This window comes from Castanea sativa, chromosome 5 (assembly GCF_040712315.1).
Source record: "Castanea sativa cultivar Marrone di Chiusa Pesio chromosome 5, ASM4071231v1".
Taxonomy (NCBI): Eukaryota; Viridiplantae; Streptophyta; class Magnoliopsida; order Fagales; family Fagaceae; genus Castanea; species Castanea sativa.
Genome location: NC_134017.1, coordinates 29,066,291 through 29,088,535, shown reverse-complemented (window position 1 = coordinate 29,088,535; position 22,245 = coordinate 29,066,291). Strand labels below are relative to the sequence as shown.

The 22,245-nt window shown below is 35.1% G+C and overlaps 1 protein-coding gene and 1 long non-coding RNA gene across 3 annotated transcripts; both read right to left on the bottom strand.

Annotated features, from left to right (window-relative positions):
• Positions 1 to 6,043: 6,043 nt before the first annotated feature.
• On the bottom strand, positions 6,044 to 10,014 carry LOC142633992 (uncharacterized). Of its 2 annotated transcripts, XR_012844018.1 has the most exons (4): positions 9,784 to 10,014; positions 9,358 to 9,423; positions 8,085 to 8,277; positions 6,192 to 6,562 (listed from the first exon to the last, which is right to left on the bottom strand). It is a non-coding gene; the product is annotated as an uncharacterized LOC142633992 (long non-coding RNA). The 2 variants fall into 2 exon arrangements; XR_012844019.1 differs by lacking the exon at positions 8,085 to 8,277 and having other exon boundaries at positions 6,044 to 6,562; positions 9,784 to 10,007.
• A 4,484-nt stretch (positions 10,015 to 14,498) lies between these two features.
• On the bottom strand, positions 14,499 to 21,667 carry LOC142636253 (uncharacterized). Its single transcript, XM_075810406.1, has 7 exons — positions 21,459 to 21,667; positions 20,983 to 21,063; positions 20,763 to 20,887; positions 20,539 to 20,635; positions 19,627 to 19,736; positions 17,700 to 17,774; positions 14,499 to 14,813 (listed from the first exon to the last, which is right to left on the bottom strand). The coding sequence occupies exons 2-7, from the start codon at positions 21,050 to 21,052 to the stop codon at positions 14,763 to 14,765; spliced, it is 528 nt and encodes a 175-aa protein (XP_075666521.1). The 5' UTR covers positions 21,053 to 21,063; positions 21,459 to 21,667; the 3' UTR covers positions 14,499 to 14,762.
• Between the last annotated feature and the right edge of the window lie 578 nt (positions 21,668 to 22,245).

Here is a 22,245-nt window from a genome sequence, read left to right as displayed (position 1 = left end):
CTTTAAGACAGGCCTTGTTCAGATCAATGAAGTCCACACATACCCTCCACGTTCCATTCTTCTTTTTGACAACAACCGTATGGGCCAACCACTCGGGGTAGAAAACCTCTTTGATAGCCCCAGCCCCCTTGAGTTTAAGTACCTCTTCCTTCACAGCCTCAGAATGTTCTCTAGAGGAGCGCCGAGGTGGCTGCCTTCTCGGAATAATAGCTGGGTTGACATTTAAGTGATGACAAATGAAGCCCGGATCCACGCTTGGAGCTTTATAAGGATCCCACGCGAAAACATCAACATTGTCCTTCAAGAATTCTAACAATTCCATCTTCTCTTGGGGTGGCAAAAGTACTCCGACTTGGAATAATCTCTCCGGGTCATCGGCCACTGGAAACTTCTCTAACCCCTCGCAATGTGTCTCATCTCCTATCACCACTCCAGATGAATCAGGAGCCGTTAATTGCTATAAACCTTTGGTGATCAGAGCCGAGGATTCGGCTTCCGTTTGATGCAGAACAGCAGCGGATATGCATTGTCTGGCCACCGATTGGCTGCCGAGGTTTTCCTCCATGCATTCCCCCGAGGGGAATTTAACTTTAACATGTAAGGTAGAGGAGACGGCTCCAAGCGCGTGCAGCCAAGGCCTGGCGAGGATGGCTGTATATGGAGAGTACGCGTCAACCACAATGAAGTCCACCTCAACCGTTTCCGAGCCGGATTGAACGGGCAAACGGATCTGTCCCTTCGGCACAACAGCTTTCCCTTCGAAGCTTATAAGCGGCGAATCATAAGGAGTAAGGTCTTCCAACTTCAACCTTAACCCCTTAAACAGATCAGGGTACATGATATCTGCACCGCTGCCCTGATCTATCATCACCCTCCTCACATCATAGTTCCCTATTCTGAGGGTGACCACAAGAGCATCGTCATGGGGCTGGATAGTTCCCACCTTATCCTCCTCGGAGAAATCTAAGACGGGCAAAGTGCCCCTCAACCTCTTCGGCCTGCGACCCACATCCTTGGCCTCAGGATGGGAAACCGCCATTACCCTAGTGGGACCTGAGCCGGTCCTACCAGGGGCAGCGAAGATAACATTAATTGTCCCCAGTGCTGGCCGAGATGTATTGTTCCTCTGATTGTTTGAGCCAACTTGACTGACCTGCCGGCCGGGCCGACACAAGTCTTGCTTTAACTTTCCCTCACTAACGAGCCGCTCCGGATGGTTCCACAGGGTCCGACGGTTCTCGTAGTGTGGCCCACATCCCGGTGGTACTGGCAAAAGAGGTTACGATTCCTCTTCGCAGGGTCTCCTGCCATCTTATCAGGCCATTTAAAGAAGGGTTCCTTACGAACTTTCTCCAGCAGCTGATGTACTGGTTCCCGGAATACAGTGTTCACGGCCTGAGGTGCTGCCGAGGCGGACTGTCCAACGTAATCTCTTCTCGGCCTAGTATTGTGGTACCTGTCCGACCTGAAATCCCTTCTCTCCTGCGGGATAACCTTCTCCTTTCCCTTTCCTTGCTGTTGGTCTTCCTCCACTCTCTTATACTCGTCAATACGGTCCATGAGGCGACGTACACTACGAACAGGTTTTTTAGTCAAAGACTTTCTCAGGTCGTGATCAGTAGGGAGGCCTACCTTAAAGGTATTAAGCGCCACCTTATCAAAGTCACCATCTATTTCATTAAACATCTCCCAATAACGATCGGAGTATGCTTTCAACGTCTCCCTTTCCCTCATGGTCATGGACAACAGCGAGTCCAATGGCCGAGGTACTCTGCTACACGTAATGAACCGTGAAGCGAATGCTCTAGTGAGCTCCCCAAACGAACTTATAGACCCCGACTTAAGGCCGTTGAACCACCTCATAGCAACGGGTCCTAGGCTAGAGGGGAAAACTTTACACATCAGGGTCTCGTTGTGAGAGTGCACCGCCATCCTCTGGTTAAAGTGACTCACATGCTCCACCGGATCAGTCCGGCCATTATAGATGGTGAAAGAGGGCTGGGTAAACCTTCTGGGAAGCCTTCCTTTCTCAATCCTCCGTGCAAATGGAGATTTGGAGAGCTGGTGTAACGCCCTACTCATAGCATCGTTGCTTAAGCCCCTAGAATGAGGCTTCTTACGTCTGCGAGTTGGCTGGTCGTCCTCCTCACCGGAGGATGTTGCACTGGTGGGAGAGCGCAACCTTGAGCTGTAGCCAGCTCCCCTATCCTCCTCTGAGGAAGAATTAGATGAGGACGGTGAAAACCTACGCTTGGCGCGGCGTAGCTTTCTCTTTAAACGGTTGATTTCCTTCTGCATGGATTTAGAACCCTCATCGTGGGTGGTGCTGCTCCCACCATGAGTATGGCTGGCGCCTGGGTACTCTGTATGGACGCTTCCCTCACGATCCCTTCGATGTTCAAGACGCTCGAAGTGGTCCTCCGGTTGTGATCCTTGTGACTCTGCATGGTGAGCACCTAAGCCTGCCATAATATTCCTACCTCTTCTAGACTAGATTTCCCACAGACGGTGCCAATTGTAAGCGCACAATTGCACCTGGCCCCAAGAACAGTTACGGGCTCAGGCCCAATGAGCCTTAAACAATATGAATTTGTAGAGTGTGGGCTTGGAACCCAGGTTAGAAGTGGCTAAGGAGTAATTGACAAGTCAAAGATTACTAACACTTGAAAACAACAAGGAATATTGTAAATCAACCTCCTCGGACGTAAACCAAGAGTTGTTCTTATGTTATCTCTTGCCCTTTTCTTCTTTTTCTTTTTGATTACAAAAAAAGTCCGTCCTCTTTTTCTGTTCTAGGTTGTTCCTTAAATACTCTTCTTTTTGATACTTTGTACATGTGTTGCTCTAACTCCCCCTTAGCCTAGATATTTCTTTTCTAAGTGCCTTTGAATAGTAACCAGAAGTTTCCCCTTCACTGTTCAGGTGTCACTTCCCTATTAATGCGGCCAGTGTGGTAGGTGCAGGGTCTTTAATGCGGATGTGGCAGCCTTTACCTTTGGTATTTCCCTAACATCGGCGCTTCCAGGACATTCAAGGGTTCACCCCTTTTAACCATTGGTCTTGACCGTGTCATTCCCTAACCTTTACCATGAAGTTCCGGGTTCTCCGGTGTCCGTCCGAGGGGAAGTTCACCCTCGGCTGGATCCTCGGATCCTCGGCGTATGGGCCGATTCATAGTAGTAACAAGTTCTAAACCCAAGAGAAGGTCGGCCTTCCTTAGCATGGCCCAAAGGCCCATATACCCATCAGGATCTTTTTACTCCCCACAATCATTTTATAAGAAAGCACTACCTATTTGCCTATGTTCACATCTTTGAGCCTTTCTAGGGTTCAATGTTTAAAGTTTCAGCATTTGGGATAAAAAAATTGAGTATTAACTTTCCATTTTTTAACATTTTTATCTTGAAATATACAAAAATTATGGATGGTTTTTTAATAAAATATTCACATTTTAAAATCTACATATTGATTTTTATAAGTCATAACCAAATTAAAAAAGAAAAGTGCAAACAACGAAGTTTAAATTAATGTTTAGGTCCAATAAAAAAAAAATTTAATGTTTAGGTACAATTAACTGAAACTACACAATAAAAAATTGTTTGTCGTTAGCTCAAAACCTTGTACTATAATCTAGTATAATTATATAATATGCAAGATAATAGTTCAACAACTCAAATCATTATTACCAAAGATTAATAGATACCTTAAGGATAAAGTCTGATAATAAATTAGGTTGTAGCTTAAAACTACAGCTCCATTTAATATCTTTTTATTAGGTGTGAATTTTAACAAATCCATCATTGTGTTACATTTTAATCTTACATCCTATATGCTTGCAAATTTTTTAGAAGATTAAAGACTAATAGTTATATCATCAATCAAATATTTAAATTTCAAGTTTTTGTTGTTTAAAATTATACATAAAAAATAATTTTACAAATTGAATAATAAATAAAATCGATGGTTTTCTTACCCATTGTTTTTGGGTTTTACTTCTAGTAGACTAGTTCAAAAACTGAAGGGTCCGATTCTAAAATTTGAAGATGGAGAGGGGCAGTGAATAAATTTTTCTTTGATTTATAATTTTATTACCAATTACTAAGAAAACTAATAGAATTTTTTAAAATAAATAAATAAATAAATAAAAAGCCAGGACTCCCTAGCTTCACCACTGCTAAAGAATAAATCTATAAATTTTGTTACTCTATCCCTCAGATGATTATCTCAAGGACTGCTCAACATTCATTTGATAAATTATCTATTTTTTTTGTATTTTTGGCTAATCGATGAATTGTCTCTGTTGTGGGGCAAGTAATCAATCCGATGGTGTCGTATCATCAATATGAGCAAAGGCTTCATCATATAGTCAATACCAATATTTTCTTCTACTCCTTATCTTTTACTTCAACATTTGTTTTTGTCATGTATATTTATTTTACTCTAATAACTGGATCTACACAAGCTACACCAGCAAGGATTGATCACCCAAATTTTGTTTGTACCTAAGGTAGTGATCTCACATGTTTAGATCTTGCAGTTAGAAACTTAGAACTACAAGATTTCCAGTTCACTGTCTACAACAGAACATATTACAAGTCGGCTAGACAATGCTGTATTTCCTTTGTTAACCTTAATATATATGCTTATCTTTTACCACAAAAAAGAAAAAAGAAAAGAGAAACTGCTTTCCTTATAGAGAATTTGTAAGTCCCCATAAATTATTTTTCTCAATTGGCTTGATTTCTTTATCTATAGTATCTCTCAATTTCTTTTTCTTTTACTTTTTCTTTTTCTTTTTCTTTTTTAAGGTAAAAGGTCGATTTTTTTTTTTATCTCTCAATTTCTTATCTCGAACAAATTTGATTAGGTTTCGCATCAACTAAAAAGACAAAATAAATCATATTCTTCAATTTGTGAAGCTTGTTCAATAGATTGTGGTCGTGATTTCTACTCGGTAAAGCTAGGCAGTAGGAGTTTTGCTGCTCAGTGGCTTGGCTCACAATCCCAACATGTATCATTCATTACTCTATCCACTTGTTATTTTTTTCTCCTTCATCATTATTTTAGATCCTTTCTCATTTGATTATTCTCATCTCAGTTCTCACTTAATTTTTTTATCAGTTCATTTTTACTTTTAAATTTTATTTATAGAGAAATTATAAAATTTTATATATTTGCATTTTATTTATAATCTTACCTAGTTTTTGCAAATTTAAATAAGCTTCCTTCTTCTACAAATTTAATATATTTAACTATGAGAATCCCAGAAAACACCGCAATGACTCTACACAATATTTGTCTTTTCCACGCATTTAGATATTACAATACGAGACTAATCGATTGCAGATTTTTTTAAATTTGAGTTTTTGAATTCTGGTATGTGCCTGTGTTTGTGGCCAAAATGGAAATACAATACTTTCCCTTTGCGAAATGAACTCTACAATTTTGTTTTATTAAATTTTTTTTAAAAAGGAAAGGGACTCCAGTCACTCCACAATTTAGACTATGAACCAAACTACAATTTTTTAAAAGAAAAATTTTGACAGGTCCAAGTTACAATTTAAGTTTTTTTTTTTTTTGGAACAAACCTACAAATAGATTTTAAAAAAAATACAATTTAAGCCGCAAAATGGTGGGCAAAAATACATGGAATTTTTTGCCAAATATTCAGTTTTTGCAAATAAATTAAAATAAAATATTGAAAAGCCGCTATTCAAAGTTATTTAGTTATGTAACTTCTTTCGAAAATTGATTTTTAAGCAAATCGGCATTAACATGAACTGATTGCTGATCTGGCTTCTTAAATTAAAATTTTTCATTTGGAACTTAAGTTTAGCAAACTTGAGTTTCAAAATTGGCTATATGACTAAATAATTTTGAGCATAGACTTTTTCAGTAATATCTATTGCAAAAAATGAATATTTGGCCCAAAAGAAGCCCAATTACATTTAAAATATATCTAAATACAATAGGGAAAATACAAAGGTATACAAGTTTTACTATATAAAGTTTACAAAGTGATGTGGTAATTAATATAACTAGCTTTTTAACCCGCACTATGTGCGGGAACCTTTTTATGTATATTTATTAGAAATTTTTTTTAATAATATTTAAATACATTTTTACTACATATTAAACACTCTTAACACATATCTCCATTTACAAATCTAACTACAACCACCATAGGCAAATACCAAAAACTAATTTAACCCAAATCTAATAGAAAATACTCAAAACAAAATTTATTTTAAACCCAATACCACAATTAAAACCAAATCTAACTCAAATATCTAAATCTAAAGCAATCCAACCAAGTGCATTTGAGGATGCTGATTCAGCATTAACTAACTTTTTTTTCTTTTGAATTCCAATACGCCTTACGTTGCTTTTTGTGTGGTTATGTGCTCAATGCTCATTTCATATCTCAGTTGTTCTTTTTGTTCTTACTCCTTTCCAATCGACCAAATATCGTTTCCCCTTCTTATTTTCCTTCTATCATGTCCCTTTTGTGAGGAATAAATATAGACCTATGTAGACTCCATTCAACCCCAACATTTATATACTGCACAAAGTAAATGTATCTTAGAAGCTTGATAAGAAACTATAAAATTTAAATAAAAAAAATCATAAATGCATACAAACCACAAAGTTTGATCATAATCTACAGTAAACAGTACACCAATTGTTTTTTTTTCATACATAGATTCATTGCGTTGTTGAAAGTGTATGGGGAGTTGTAACAGCAAGGCAGAATATGAAATTTCAAAAGTGTAACCATATCTCCTTGCAATCAAAATCTATTGCAAGTTGGACTACAAATTTGGTTATACAGAACAAAGTAAGTTTTCTTATACATTCACAAACTTATATGCTTCTAATCCAAGTAATTAAAAAATAATTAAAAATATATAACAATAAAGAAATGTTAGATCCAGATGGAAGTTTCCATAAATATTTTTTTTTTAAAAACCCTTTAAGTAATACATGAATATTAACAGAAGTTCAAAGCCCTATAAAAACTCAAATCTCTTAAAACAGTACACCAATATAAGAAATTTGAGTGGTTTATTCTATCAAGACACAAAGTTAAAAGTAACCTCCAACTTTTTATAGCTTATCCAGACCTTCAAATGCTTTCATATGTCTATAAGTCTCTCATCAAGCTCTCTGATCCGTTCAACCAAAAAAATGGTCATTGCATCTAAAAAATTTTGATATATCAAGCGAAAAAATAAATCAAACAATAAGACAGCCCCTATATAGGGCACATAAATAAATGAAAGAAGGAATACATTCTGTGCATTTTGAGTAATTATTTTTTATATATAGTGAAATTTGTAAGAGAGTTGAGAGTAAGATAAAAGAATATGTGTTGATGAGAAAAGGAGGATCAGAAAACCAAAATATCAAACTGTGGTCTGTAATCCATCATAGAACAAATATTGGAGTATAAAATCTAATCTTATTAGAAGATAAGTTTATTCACTTATGCAAACCTGTTTGCAAAAACCAAGTCCAAGTTCAATACCACTACCACCACCAAATCAGTAAAAATCTCCAATGTAACCTTAATTGTAGGGCAAAGTTTCTGCTTTTATATATAGTATTAGATATTAGATTAGATATGATATATGAGATATATATATATATATATATATATATATATATATATATATATATATATAAATCACCATCTAAATCTACAATAACTTCCTTTTGATAATAAAAAAAAAGCACAAAATAATCAAATGCAGACATGTGCTATATTTGTAAAAGAATACCAACGTAAAAAGAAAAAGTAGCACCTGCTTAAACCTTTCCTTAGTCCAATCAAATGCAGACATGTGCTATACTATTATTATTTTTTATTTTTTAAGGAATTCCTACCAAACTACATGACACAGTGTAAGAATTAAAGGGAATAAACTTGATGGCATCAGAAAAAGGAAATGAACATGGAATCAGAACAAAAGTTGTTATAGATTACAAATACTTGATGCTGTAGCGAAACTGAATTGGATTTGATCATAGCTAATCAATTCTCAAGCAGCACCGAATTTCATAACGGAAAAATGAAATATCACCTTGCCAGCATGGATATGACAATTTTATAGAACCCAGGGATAATGCCATCCATCAACATGTAACTAAAGCCTAGTTCACTCACACCACATGGATCCTTGGCTAAAATGTTGATGTTATTCTTAAAATGTTTCTCCCACAATAATAGCTTATTGGCATCAGGGGCATCTATGTAGTGCGAGAATAATACAAACCCTAAAAGAAAAGCATGGTAATTGCAAACTACATTAGGTCAAAATCCAAGTTCAAAGTTGAACATATAACTTGCAGCATGGTTAGAACTTAAAAGTAGAGTGGAGAAACATACCATCACCACCACACACACGTACACATACACCCCCACCAAAAAAAAAAGTAAAAAGTAAAAGAAAAACAGAGCCAGCAACTTATAATTAGATCTAAAAAACTTTTCCTAAAGATAGGGAAAAAAAAATCAACATACTTCTCACTTTAGCAATGCACAATATATACACATCTATGATACATATCCTAATTCCGGCAAGACTCAATTTATTCACATATAACAAAGGAAACAGGCCTAAGATGTACACAGGCTTGATTTCTGTAATCATTCATCTAAAATGAGTTGCCATCTTCTTCCATACTAAATTGTACAGAGTCACTGATATTAATTTATAGAATTATTAATTACAGATGCACTGAATTAAGAAGCCTAGCATTGAAAAGAAAAAGAATAAAACCATAAACATTTACATTTGCTAAAGAAATAGAAAGGTCAAACAGAATTGAATATTGCAGAGAGAAAAAAACAGAGAAATCCACAAATACCGAAAACTGAAATGAAAGACAACACAAACCAAAATTTAAAAAACAGGTACAGGGAAACACACAATCAGTAAAAATAGAAATGCTATAAACCACAAACCATTTCGATTTTCCTTTTTTTCTATGTCTTTAGTACCAACTTTCATGACTCTTCTCAATTTTTTTGGATTGTGTTATTCAATTCCTCTTGCTTTAAAAAACACAACTGTTGGGTCTCAACAACATACCAATGGACCACAAATATTCATTCAGGAATTTGAAAGTAACTCAAAAACATCAAATAAACATATAGTAAAAGACAAATAGTAACAATGAATGCAAATATTAATTACATTACAATTCAAAATTTATTTTTTCTTATTTAAACATGATAAGTCACAATCCGAATTGAGTCATGTGAGTTCATATGTAAAGAGAACACTTCAATATTTGCATTCATTAAGGATCTTAATTCTAGCAAGAACCAAAGAAATTAAAATCTAACTGTACCTTTTAATTCTCTTATTGCAGAAGTCCCAATGTCTTTATCTAGCACAGGGAAACGGTAGTCTACAACTGGAGAGAGAAACAGAAGAAAAAGAAAAAAACAATTCAGAAAATAATTTTAGTGGCAAACGAAGAAAAAAAAATCTGCCAAACAAGAACAAAATTCTAACCAAAAAAACAATAATCGAAAAAACAAAACCCAAGAAATTGAAAAAATAAATGGGAACGAAGAACTCTCTCCTTCTCTCTTATTTCTCTGTTTTTGCCCTCTCCAAACCTAAATCATATATAACCCCAAATTTCAAAAAATCAAATCAAAACCTAAAGTTACCCAAATACCTAAATAAAAATCAATCCAACCAAATTTCTCAAAACTAATTCATATTTTATACCCATACCCAGATCTAAGAAAAAAAAAAAAAAACTTACCGGTGGTAGTTCTGTCAATGTCTGTCTCCTTCTCATCTTTGTATCGCAAGATTTATTTTTTTTTCTCCTTCTCTATCTCTAGATCACAAGCATTGGTGTTAAGAAAATTGCAAAGGAAGCGAAAAGAACTCTCTTTCTCGGCCTCTCTCTGTTTCATCGCCCTTCTCTCTATTTCTCTTTCTTTACTCTAGATCTCTCTCCCCTTTCTCCGTGCAGCCATCTTTGTTTTTTGTTTTTATTTTAAGCGGTTAGTACCCTTTTATTGCAAGAGGGCTCCAACAGTGTTTTAACTTAGGGAAACATTATAGTTTATCGCTTTTAAACGGTGTTGTAGTGTTACCAAACAATATAATTTATCGGTTTTTTAAGTAATACGTGTCTGAATTTTAGATAGACAGTTATCATATTTGTCAACACGTCCTTAAATGTAGGAACCAACTTTCTCTCAGCTTCGTCTATTATATATATATATAGATTGATAGACTTGAATCACCTCATGACTGAATACTTAAATTGTCCATTTATGATTAGTGACACATCTTGTAGTACTAGCAGCACTACTCATATGATAATAATTCAAATCTATTGGGTCTGCACCATGATAATTGTTTTTTTTTTTCATTAGAGAAAGTCACCAATTGGTTTTATACTTAACTGCTTATTTACTTATTAATTTTGACTAATATTTTTACAATCAAATTTTTTTAATCTTCTTTTCTTTTGGGTTAATAACGATTCTTCATTAAACACTTAATGGTATGAGATTTTTTTTTTTTTTTTGATAATCTAAATAGTATGGTTATAAGATACCGTGTCTTTAATGATAGGGTAAATTCTAATAAACTACCTTGAAGTTTGGGCTAATGCTAAGTAGGTCTAAGAGATTTTAAAACTAGTCAATCTGATCCCTAAACCCAACTTGGTCCCTAAACACCATTAGACACCGTGAGTCATGAGTCATTTTGAACGCTCTCTTCCCTCTCCTCTCTTTCTCTTGTTAGAGACTTCAATAGTCCCTCTCTTCTCTTTTCTCTCATCTCAATTTTTCACACAGATTCAAGACAACCAAACAAAAAATTCTTCTCTTGTACAAAACCAAATGAACCCATCAATGCACAAACCAAATGAAACCAACGCAGAAATCCAAAAAAAGAAAAAGAAAAAAGAAATATGAGTTGTACATCCCAGATTACAAAGCATACTCCAACAAAAGAGAGATGATATGTCCACAACATTTTTACAACAAATCCTTACTGGTTATTATTGTTGGGGCAAAAAAGTAATTTAAATAACAACTAACCAATTTGTTGTGAACCAATAACAACAAAAACATCTTATTAGACCCATTTTGAGACAAACCCAAATCAAAAAATAACCACAAATTTGCAACTGACTATACCCAAAACCTCACCTTTCAAACCCAAATAAATAGTCACCAAATCCTTCGCCATAAGAATATCCAATCCCTAAATTTACCAAAATCCAAACCAACAAAGAACCAAACCAAAAGAAAAATAAGTAAATAATAGAAAATAGAATATAGATAGAAGAGAAAGATTGGTAGCCACCAGTGGTGGCACTGCTAGCGAGATTCGTCGCCTATGGTGGTGGTAGAGCTCGTAGGTCTCTGCCAAATGTACCTTAGACGTTTCCAACACAAACCCAAACCCACACCAGAGAAAAAAAAAGACAAACCTTCTCTTCCATGGCTGAGGAACACCAAAAGCTTGAGTTTCAACCGCTGTGGGTGAGAGAGAGAAAGAGAAGAGAAAGCCAAAAAGGTCTAACACAAAGAAGAGAAAAGAGAGAGGAAATGGTCAGCCACCGTAGGTAAAGAGAGGAAAAGATAAAAGAGCCAGAGAGAAGTCTAAAACTACCACCACTACAACCACCCAAACCAAAACTCTCTCCCTCTCTCAACTACCATCACACCTAGCATGTCTTATTCACTGCCACAGCCACCACCACCACCACCTCCACTATAGTAGCACAATAACAAATTTGAGACATACCCGAAACTCCATTCAAATTTTCTTTGAGATTCATAGATCCCAAATACATTTGAAATCAAAACTCAAACCAAGCACATGCAAGCAACATCAGATCTTAACAAGAAGCCAAATCAAAATCCCCAAACCCGCAAACCAAACAAAGAGAAAATAGAAGAAAAAAAAATTCATGAAAGAGAATGGCAACACTAATGGTAGTGGCGCTACCATAAATTGCTAGGGGTTGTAGTGAGTTTGGTTGTGGTTGTAGCTAAGCTTGGTCTAGCCAAAGAGATTCTGACACGAGAGAGAGGGTAAGTTTGGTATTCCAATCTTTTACAAAGAGAGAGAGAGGAAGAAAGAGAGAAAAAAAAAAACTCATTTGCACAGTTACAATAACTATGGATATTTAAAGAGCAATCACTTTAGATCAGCTAAAGTCTTCTAAAATAAAAGAAAGTATAATTTTTACACATTTTATGCAAAAAAAATCCACATCAATGAGTATATAAATAGGCAAAAATGTGAAAATCCATACACGAGCTACAGTACCGTGTAAATATAAACGGGTACTGTAGCTCGTTTATTAAGTATTTTAATATTATTTGTACAATATAAAACTCATTTTCGCTCTTTTTTTTTTCTCTCTCCTCTCATTGAGCAACGCCATGCCTCTCTCAGGTCTCAGCTCTTCTCTTTTCCTCCTTTCATTCTTGTCTCTGGTGCTCTTTGTGCTTGAGAAACTTGACAGAACCAACGCCTCTTTTTCCATTGGTTCCCATATTGAATTGGTGAAGTTTAGCTTTGCTGCAAAATAAAAAATCCCTAGATTCAATCAGATCACGATGAAAAAGAAAGGAAAACCATAGGAATAGAGAGAGTGAGAGAGAGAGGAAAAAGAAACGTACAGATCGAGAATGGAAGTTTCATCCTCCTCACAGGTGGTGACGGCGATCTCCTCGAGCTTAAAGATCGGAGCATGGGTCTGAGAGAGAGAGATGCGGTTTCTTGCTGATCGGAGCTCAACGATCACCGGTGGTTGGGGCTTCCTCTTCTTCTCTATGCTCGTGCTCGTGCTCGGGTTCAGTGCTTGCCATAGCCTTTGGTTTCTTACTTTGATGTTGTAGAGAATGGGTCTGAGTGAGAGAGAGGCGGTGACGGAGAGAATAATAAAAAATTGTAAAAAAAATGAATATTTTATTAAATAAGTGTGTATAATAGACAAACTGACGTGGGTATTTTGTAAAAATGATGGTGTAAAATAGAAAAAGTAGGTTTTGGATGTGCAAAATGCAAAATTTTTTGCACATACTGATGTGGTTGCTCTACACAATATTATAACTTTTCTATATTTAGTTATTTACACATTTTGAGCCTCCACATCAGTGGTTGAAAACTCTTCTAAAATACAAAAATTCTCTTATTTTACATATTTTGGGCAAAAAAATACTCACATCAGTGGATGTAAAGTTGTGTAAAGTTGTATAAAGTTGTGCAAATATTTTCATAAGTTACAGCAACTGTGTATATACACACGGTTACTGTAGCTCTTCTATATATTATTTTAAAATTTTCTAATTTTGCTCCTTTTTTTCTCTCTCTTCTCCAGTTGCAAAACCAACTCTCTTATGATCTATTTCTTTCTCTGATACACACACTCCCACAAACAAAATCAAAAATCAACCACAAAAATAAAAAATCAACCACAAAATCAACTAGAAACACCACAAAACCAAACACACCCACAGACACACCAACAAAGACAAAGAGAGTGGATCAACGCTTGTGGCGGATCGGCGTTCTTCTCGGAGTGCTTGGATCAGAGTGTTTGGATCGGCACGCTTCTCGTCGTGCTTGGATCGGCGTTCTTCTCGCCGTGCTTGGATCAGAGTGCTTGGATCGTAGTGCTTGGATCGGCATGCTTCTCACCGTGCTTGGATCGGCATTCTTCTCGCTATGCTCCCTGCTTGGATCAAAATTTCAGAAAAGGGTTTGGAATAGAGAGGAGTGAAAATGAAGACTAGAATAGTGGAGTGAGTGGGATAGGGGAAAGTGAGGAAGATATTAAGTGGGGTAGGTAGGAAATAATAAAAAAATGAGAAAAAATATTATTTTAATAAAAAAGTGTGTATAATAGATAAACTGATATTAGTGTTTTGTAAAAGTGATGGTATAAAATAGAAAAAATAAGTTTTTAGTGTAAAATAGACAATTTTAAGGAACTAGTGTGAATGCTTACATTGGACGTGCAAAAGTCAGTCCTTAGTCTATTATACACAGACTGTTGTAAGTGCTCTAAGGCCTTAACTTTATGTTTCAATTTATTCCTGTTAAATGAAGCAGAACCGATAGAATAACACCATGAAATCATTTAGGTCGTCTTTGGTTTTTTTTTTTTTTTTCATAAACTTGTTTTTAGGAACCAAAAAAGAAAACCAGTTTTCTTATTTTCTTGCATTCCAATTTCTTGCATTGCAGGTACCGTCTCAACCGTCCTACAGAATTTGGTGAATCAAAGATTTCTTTCGATCAAGAGAAAGCCAAAGCCAAATTGATAAAATTTGTAAGTCTGACAAATAGGTCCGAGAGCTATGAAATTGAACAGTATCTTTTACATCAACAATATCATTTCTTTTCCCCTTGCAATAAATGAGGGTGGGGAATTTAAACCCAAATTCTTCCTGTGGAGAAAAATTGGCAATCCTATCAATGAACAATCACATATCTCAGAGAAATATCACGGTAAATTTAGCACCCAAAAAAAAAAATCAATGACAAAATATTGATCGACCATTTGAAATCTTATTGTAATAAACTAAAATACACAGGTTGCTTATTTTTATTATTTTCTTTTTTGAAAAAAAAAAAAAGTTATCTTAATACAGGCGTGTGGTTCCAACTTGTCATGAACATTCTACAGGGATGCTGTTGAGTATCACTCCAGATTTTCATCTTGAATTGTAGCAAAGAAATCAGAGGGGAGAGAATAAATTAGTCAACTGGCACTTCAACCTCCATTTTTAGTCCCGACCTGCTAAGAACCTGCAACAGATATGAAGCAATGACGGTACACATGGCCAAAAATATTTCACGCAGACTCAAAAATCAAGCATAACCATGCAAATCCATCTCAAATGTTCATGGTATATTTATCTTGCAACGGCTCTTTTGCCAAATAGATTTTAACACAAGAAAAAGCTTTTTTGTCAGCAAGCCAGTGTCCACATTGAGCTTCAAACAAATGCAGATGAGCCAACTTACAAATGACAAGTAGAAGATGAGAAAATGGGTCTTTGCATCTAAAACTAACCTTATTGTGATCCCACCTCTGCATCTATCTAATTCACTGATTTCTTAAAATGACAATAGAGTGAACAGTTGAGAAAATCATGTGATAGTATATACTGAATCTAAACCAAAGATAAATGTAGAAATGAACTCATTCCATCTATCAGATAATGAAACTAATTTACAAAATGTCCCATCCCTTTACATCATCTAATCTCAATCTTATCTCTTTTTCATTCGATAATGAAACTAATTCACAAAAGAGCCTAAAGATACACAGGAAACAAAGCAGAGGACCTCACAATGGAAAAACTATTGCACTAACCACTGTGGTCTCTACTATACAATCCTCCATGATGAAAGAAAAAGAACCCATCAAACAAACTGAGACATTAAAAAATTGCCATGCTTTAAAAAGCGTTTATTGATTAGCAAGCAAGATGCGATGGCTTAGATTGGGTGCCAAACAAAGAATTCAAGACTTATTCCCCATTAAAGGTAAAATGAATAGTACAAGAAAGAAAGAAAGAGCTGAAAAAGTAGATGGTGAGTATGAATGACCTGGAAAAGCATGTGGCCAAGGAAATCTTAATTAGGGTCCACCATTCAGTGCTGGCCCCATATATGTGAGGTCCTCTGAGGGGTGGCCAAGGAAATCATAATTGTTTAGTTTACTTTCAAGATTGCCTACGGCCCTCTAAAGCTTGACAATATGGGTGTGGACTGCAGCAGAGGAAGATTTATTAAGCATAACTAATTTTTATTTTACTTATTTTCCTTCAGGTTTCCATTGTTCATTGTAGATGAGGAGTGGAACTGCAACTTCTAAAGGTTTTTTTTTTCCCCCGTTTTCAAAAACTATTCACTAGTTGCGGCAAGGAATTATGTAATAGGATGCTTTAGGTCAAGTAAAAGAAAGAGGAAAGCACAAGCGCTGGAAAAAAATGGGGAAAAAATCACTGCTTCATCTTAAAAAGGCTGGAAAAACTTAAAATATTCTAGGCAGCCAGTAACTAGCAACAAGCAATAAAGTATCTTTGATTAGTAGAGGGCACTAAATATTACTTTGCATAAGATTAATGTATTTATATGGATGATAATGCCCTGGGGGTCTATTCTAAAACTTTTGGGTGAAATGATACAAATGGCCTACTGTATACTAACTGTCCTTTGGTGAAATTCCTAATGTAAAGAAGTTTGGGGTCTTGATGCCAAGGTACTTAAGGCGTATCTATTTGTTTCAAAGAGTAATTGCTCATCATTCAGGCAAGGTAGTGAGTGTGCCTTTTTTAACAAATTACTAAAAAATCCTCTATTAATTCATTTAAGGCCTTATCAATTGGGGAACAATATTTTTAAAAAGAATTGTTTTCCTTTAGCAGAAGCGTTCTAAGAAGTATAACCTTGTTAACCAGATGATGTGGATTCAAAGAGGATGATCCAACTGCCCATGAGAACTAGTTCAAATGGCACTTTCTCCTCCGATTATAATAGGATGGAGTGTGCGGTTTTGGATTCTATACCCACTGAGTTGCATGTGTAACTCAGCATGGTCCTAATATTTCCCAGTCTAGGGCCACTGGCCTGGGAGGCTCACTAAATAGATTTAAGGTAAAAGTAATATAATAGCAGGGGACAATCTAGTATCAATTCAACAATTTTTTAGTCTATTTTGGAGATCAGGCCTTGTGTTAGTAAATTTTGTGAAATGGTCCAGAAATGAAAAAATATGAAATTCCTTCTTCACCTCTTACAATGTTTAGAAGGATGAAAAAAAAAATTCTCTGCATGTTTGTGTTGGTAACTGTGAACTGTTGGTTCTCCTTCTGAAGATAGATGGGCAACAAGAACTATTTCCTAAGACTGATCAACATCTTTTGGGGTTATTACTACAGTAACTACACATTTCATATCCAATGAAATTAGGGCCCGTCATAAATTCTAAACAGCATTTTTAAGAGAAAAAGAAGATTATTGTTATTATTGCTCCGACTTCTCCATAACATTTGTTGGAAATGGAGCAAAGGTATCACATGGAGTTTCAAGGATGCTTACTGTAAGTGTAAGATGCATTGAATATTTGAGACATTGTAAAATATCTGTTAGCAGAGGAATATGAATACAATCCTAATGCCAATGGTCATTTAATGGTTATCTAGGATTAACACATTGAAAATCACTTTTGGCTATAAAGAGAATGCCATCAACGCACATCTGATGCAACTAGACAATGCAGATACATTTCAACATCCTTCCAAGTTCTAAAGCTATAACAATGATTATTGACTCAGATGAACATTAAGAAGGTTCTCAAAGGAATATTTCTCTGGCAAAAATAGCCCTTTAAGTACTTGATGATGTCTAAATCGGGTTAAGAATTGCTGTCCACTTTAAGTATGTTGCAGGATGATCAAATTCCATGTATGTACACATCCATTCCTCCAACAATCTTTTTCTTTTTTCCCTCCAACTTCACCCAAAAAAAGTTATATAATTTAAACCCTCGCCTGTAGCCCCAGAAAGTGCTAAGGCAGATCTAATCAAGTCACTCAAGTGTATTTATTTTCCTCAATTTTCTTCTTTCCTATGTTATAAAGAATTTAACTGTTACTAAAATTATGTAAAAAAAACGTAAATTACCTTAATGAAGTCATCCAACATCAAATAAGACTCCTTTGAGTAACCTGCTTCTTGCAAAACTTGTCTCAAGACTTTCTGCAAACCAAAGAACAAAGGGTGCAAGCCATTGATATGCTTTAGTAAAAACTTGAACCAAATAGTAATCTTTTAGATTTGGAAACAGATAATCATGCCATGCTATTGCAAACTATACAAGTGATGACTAAAAAAGAAAGGGGAAAAATAAAAAGAAGAGAACTAAACGTTGGGATTTTGTGTCTTTTTTTTTGGGGGGGGAGGGGGGGGGGGGGGTTGGTAAGTAATCAAAGAAAATGAAGAATCTCATTCAATTTTAGGACATGTATCTTATTACCAAAAAATCATCCAGCAGAAACTTAAAATCATAGGCTGAAATGATAAGGAACCACCCAATTTTACCAATCAAATAATTAATTTAGAATGTGAATTTTAACCTCAAGGGAGAAATAGTTATAGCCATTTCAAAGCAGGAAGAAGTGGAACAGTTTCACAAGTCATAGATCTGGTATCGAAATTTGCAAATGCCCAGAAGATGTCAGCCATATTTAGAAATTCTAAGTAACTGACATCACATTAAGCCATATGTACTAGAGGTTCCCCATTCATTACCATTCTCAATTGGAATTATCATTGTACATCTTGACCTTTGTAACAACTCCAAATGACAATCACATTAATCCATGGCATGAACCTCCCCTTTTCTCTGTCTTTTCCAATATAACATACTTTACTTTTATCCACGCCATTCCCCTGTTTCACTTATGTCCAGGCCATTCCTCTGTTTATGAAAATTTAAAAAGGGTAACACTTTGGCATAGTTCCTTAGGCGCAGTACTTTAGGTTTTCCAATTAAATTCAAATACATAGGTGCATTGAATTTAATTGTCCTTGAAAAAGATAACATTGTTTGTGCTTTATTGGTCAATACAACTATCTGTTAGAATTTACATGGAAAAACTAGCATACAGATCCTAAGGAACTATATCTAAGTTTTTCCCATATAAAAATTGCTACTATTATAGGTTATCTGACTAATAATCATGCATGGCGAAATATGCTCACATTTTGACTTTTATTTGAAAGCAACAAAAGAGTATTTAGGACATAAATAATGTCAGCTACCTGTGATGCAAATGTCCAACACAAAGCTTCCTCAATAACCCAGTGCAGAGTGCATACTCAATAAAAGTGTTCAACATATTCAGATGAAAACAGACCTAGTTTCTAGAAGCTATTCATCTGTTCCTCCATAACGTCGTATATTTTAAATGAGTAAATCCACAGAGAATAAATCCAAATGAGGAAAAAAAAAGGCTAAATGAAACCACCATCCCTACATTAGGAAGGAAGAAAAGTAGACTACAACACTTAATCCATCAGTCTCAAAATATCATAGGATAAGATGGATCCCACATCTAGGCATGAGCCTGCACCCAAACACACACATACATAACATAGCACACAACATACAGTTTGAATACAAAACTCAACGCAAGTTAGCAGCAGATGATTTAAATATTACTGCTTAAAGATAATTACTGTAGGGTAAGAACATGCGAAATAGCCAAGAAATTTTATAAGACAGCCTCAACATTTTGGCAGTTTAAATATATGTTCACTAGTCAATCTCCCTTATCCAGAAATTTTTTTGAGAATATTTTCCTTCACTAAAAGGACACCAAATTGGTTCGCTTCATCCCTTGATAAAAAGTTTTTAACACCTTCCTAGCAGTCATTTTTTACTCAATTATGACGTCTTTGCATTAGTGACTTTACTAAATGATTCACGGTTATGCACTATGAATAACTTCATTTCTTTCATGTTCATCTTCAAAATCATAATCTTTAGCTTTGATGGCATGACTAAATGATTGAACAAAATGGTACAATGCCAGATCCTTGTTAATACCTCTCTTTGCTCATCAGACATGAATGAACCAGACAAATCCCGAAGCACTTCTAATATGTCATTGAAAGACACCTTCCCATTATTGTCTGAATCATATACTTTGAAAATAACTGGACAAAGATACAAACATCAGTACCAATATAAAACCCAAAATTTTCACTTCCTTAGACATTTCTTAGTAAGCTATATTAAAATGTATAATAGTTATGCAGCATTGGAGTTAAGACACTACCAAAATGATTTGCGATAAGAAAGATAAGCAAAATTATAAGAGTAATAACATTCAACAGAAACAGCCACAAAAAATAAAAATAAAAATAAAAAAGAAGAAGGAAAAAGTTGTTTGTTAAATAACATATCCTATGTATTAATTTTATTCAATCTATTTAGCTTCTTCTTTTTTTAAATCCCGTTAATAACTTTATTATTAAAGATGCACAAATTACCAGAACTATTGCATAAAAGTAGACATTTCACAAATTGTTCACAGTGTAATCCAAATGTTTACAACATTATTTTTTTTATTCAATGACTAACAAATTATTTACAACATCAAAGGTCTAAACAATCTTACACTAAAAGCTTATGCCTCACTTTTAATTTTTGGATTTGTTCCAAGTCTATCACTATTCTTAACTAAGATAATATGCTTTCCACTCATAGCCTTCTTTACATGTTGAGTGATAGATAACAAGTTTCCAAATTGTCTCCAATGCCAATTCTCAAATTTCATTTTTCAGGAAAAGGTTGCAAACCAAAAGGAATAACATATGTAATGCATTTAAATATATGTACACATTATCCCTAAAAAAGTGATTATCATGCAATTACTACAATCCTTATGGTTCATCATTATGAAATTGAATCAGAAGCATAAATAATCCTGTTAAATTGCTAAGCAACCATACTTACACTCAATTTTTTGCTGTGTAGTAGCTTTACCACTAAATGCAGACAAGAAAGCCACAAAATCCTTAAAATTCAAACCATCCACCATCTTAAGTAGCCTCTGCAATGCAAATTACCACAAAGCAAAGCTGTGAAATTATCATGCATCACCAAAAAAACACTACAAAGATCACAAGCACTAAATACAAATTCTCCATCAATTACTCTTAAAGATCCAAATGGACTACCTGAGAAAGCGGATTCATTGCAAACTCAGGGACTGATAAGAACTCATCAGCAGAGATAAAACCCTTCGCATTCCGATCAAGTTGGCAAAATCTTTGATATAATGATACTATTTCTTGCTGGGAAACTAAAATTTTTACACACCAACACATCAAATTGAGAACTAAAAACAACAATATAAAAGAAATACAGAACTTATAAACAAGCGCAAGGATAACCCACATAGATTACTGCAGTGTTCTTGCACTTCCTCGATATCATATTGAGTCAACACAGATGATGCACTCCCCATTGGCTCTCACTCTGTAACAACAAATTCCAAAACAAAAAAAACAAAAAACAAAAATTACCCATCAATCAATTACCCAAGCAAGCCAGAACCCATAATTCAAAAACAAAAATTACAGGCAATATACAAAAAAACACAGGCCTGTTTGGTTGCTGAGAAACCTTAACAAAGAAAAAAAAAACCCAAAATTCTATTCAAATCTCTAAACTCACATTAATTAATTAAGACCCAAAAATAAGCTTCACTCAACTAAAGCCAATAAAACCATGTGGCTTAGTTTAGCTTGATTTATTCAATTTATGTGAAACAATACAGCAAAAAACAAAGGAATCAATATGGGCATATTTGTTGTTTACTGGATTTTCTAAGTGAGGAAAACAGAAAAGTAGAAGAAATAAAGAAAAGGAACCTGAGAACCCAAGGTGTGACGTGGATTGTTGGAGATGGAATTTACGTTGTCATCATCGAAGTGCAAAACGTTGTTGGGTTATAGGGGGGCTTATAAGAACTAGGAATAGGAGGCGGCGGTGGCTGAACCCCTTTTATTGATTTATTATTTATTAGTGTAATTATGTTTATTTATGACTTTAAAGCCCCAGAAACTATTTTGAGGATCACATGCTTTGCTGCAGTATTTAACTTTTTAATGCTTTTCTTTGCCGTCAAAGACGATGTATTTTTATTGGTGGGCCAAAACCAAGAGTTCTGGCTATTTGCAAGTTGACGTGCTGGACACGGCAGCTTCTAGCCCAATCAATTTGCAGTGGGCTGCATTGCCATACCCTAGTGCTTATATGCTATTACTAGCCTCTGACCACTCTGAGCATTGCCATGCCCTAGTGCTTATATGCTATTATTAGCATTTGTGGACCATGCAAACTTGATTATGCGATATTTTTTGATCTCATGGTTCGATTTAGAAACCGGATACACCGTTGTGATCGTTAGAATCTCAAGATCAATGTTATGATATGCAATGAACAAATTGGTGCATGTAATGCAAGGACAAATTGATGCATGTGATGCAAGAACAAAATGATGCATGTGATGCAAGAATGATTTTTTTTTTGGTACGTGGATGGTCACTCCATGTTATCTTCCTTAATTAAATCAAGAGTGCAAAAGCGAGTGTCTACGAGGGAAATTATAAATGGGCTTAGCAAAACAATTCTAACACTATCGCGGCTAAGCTATGC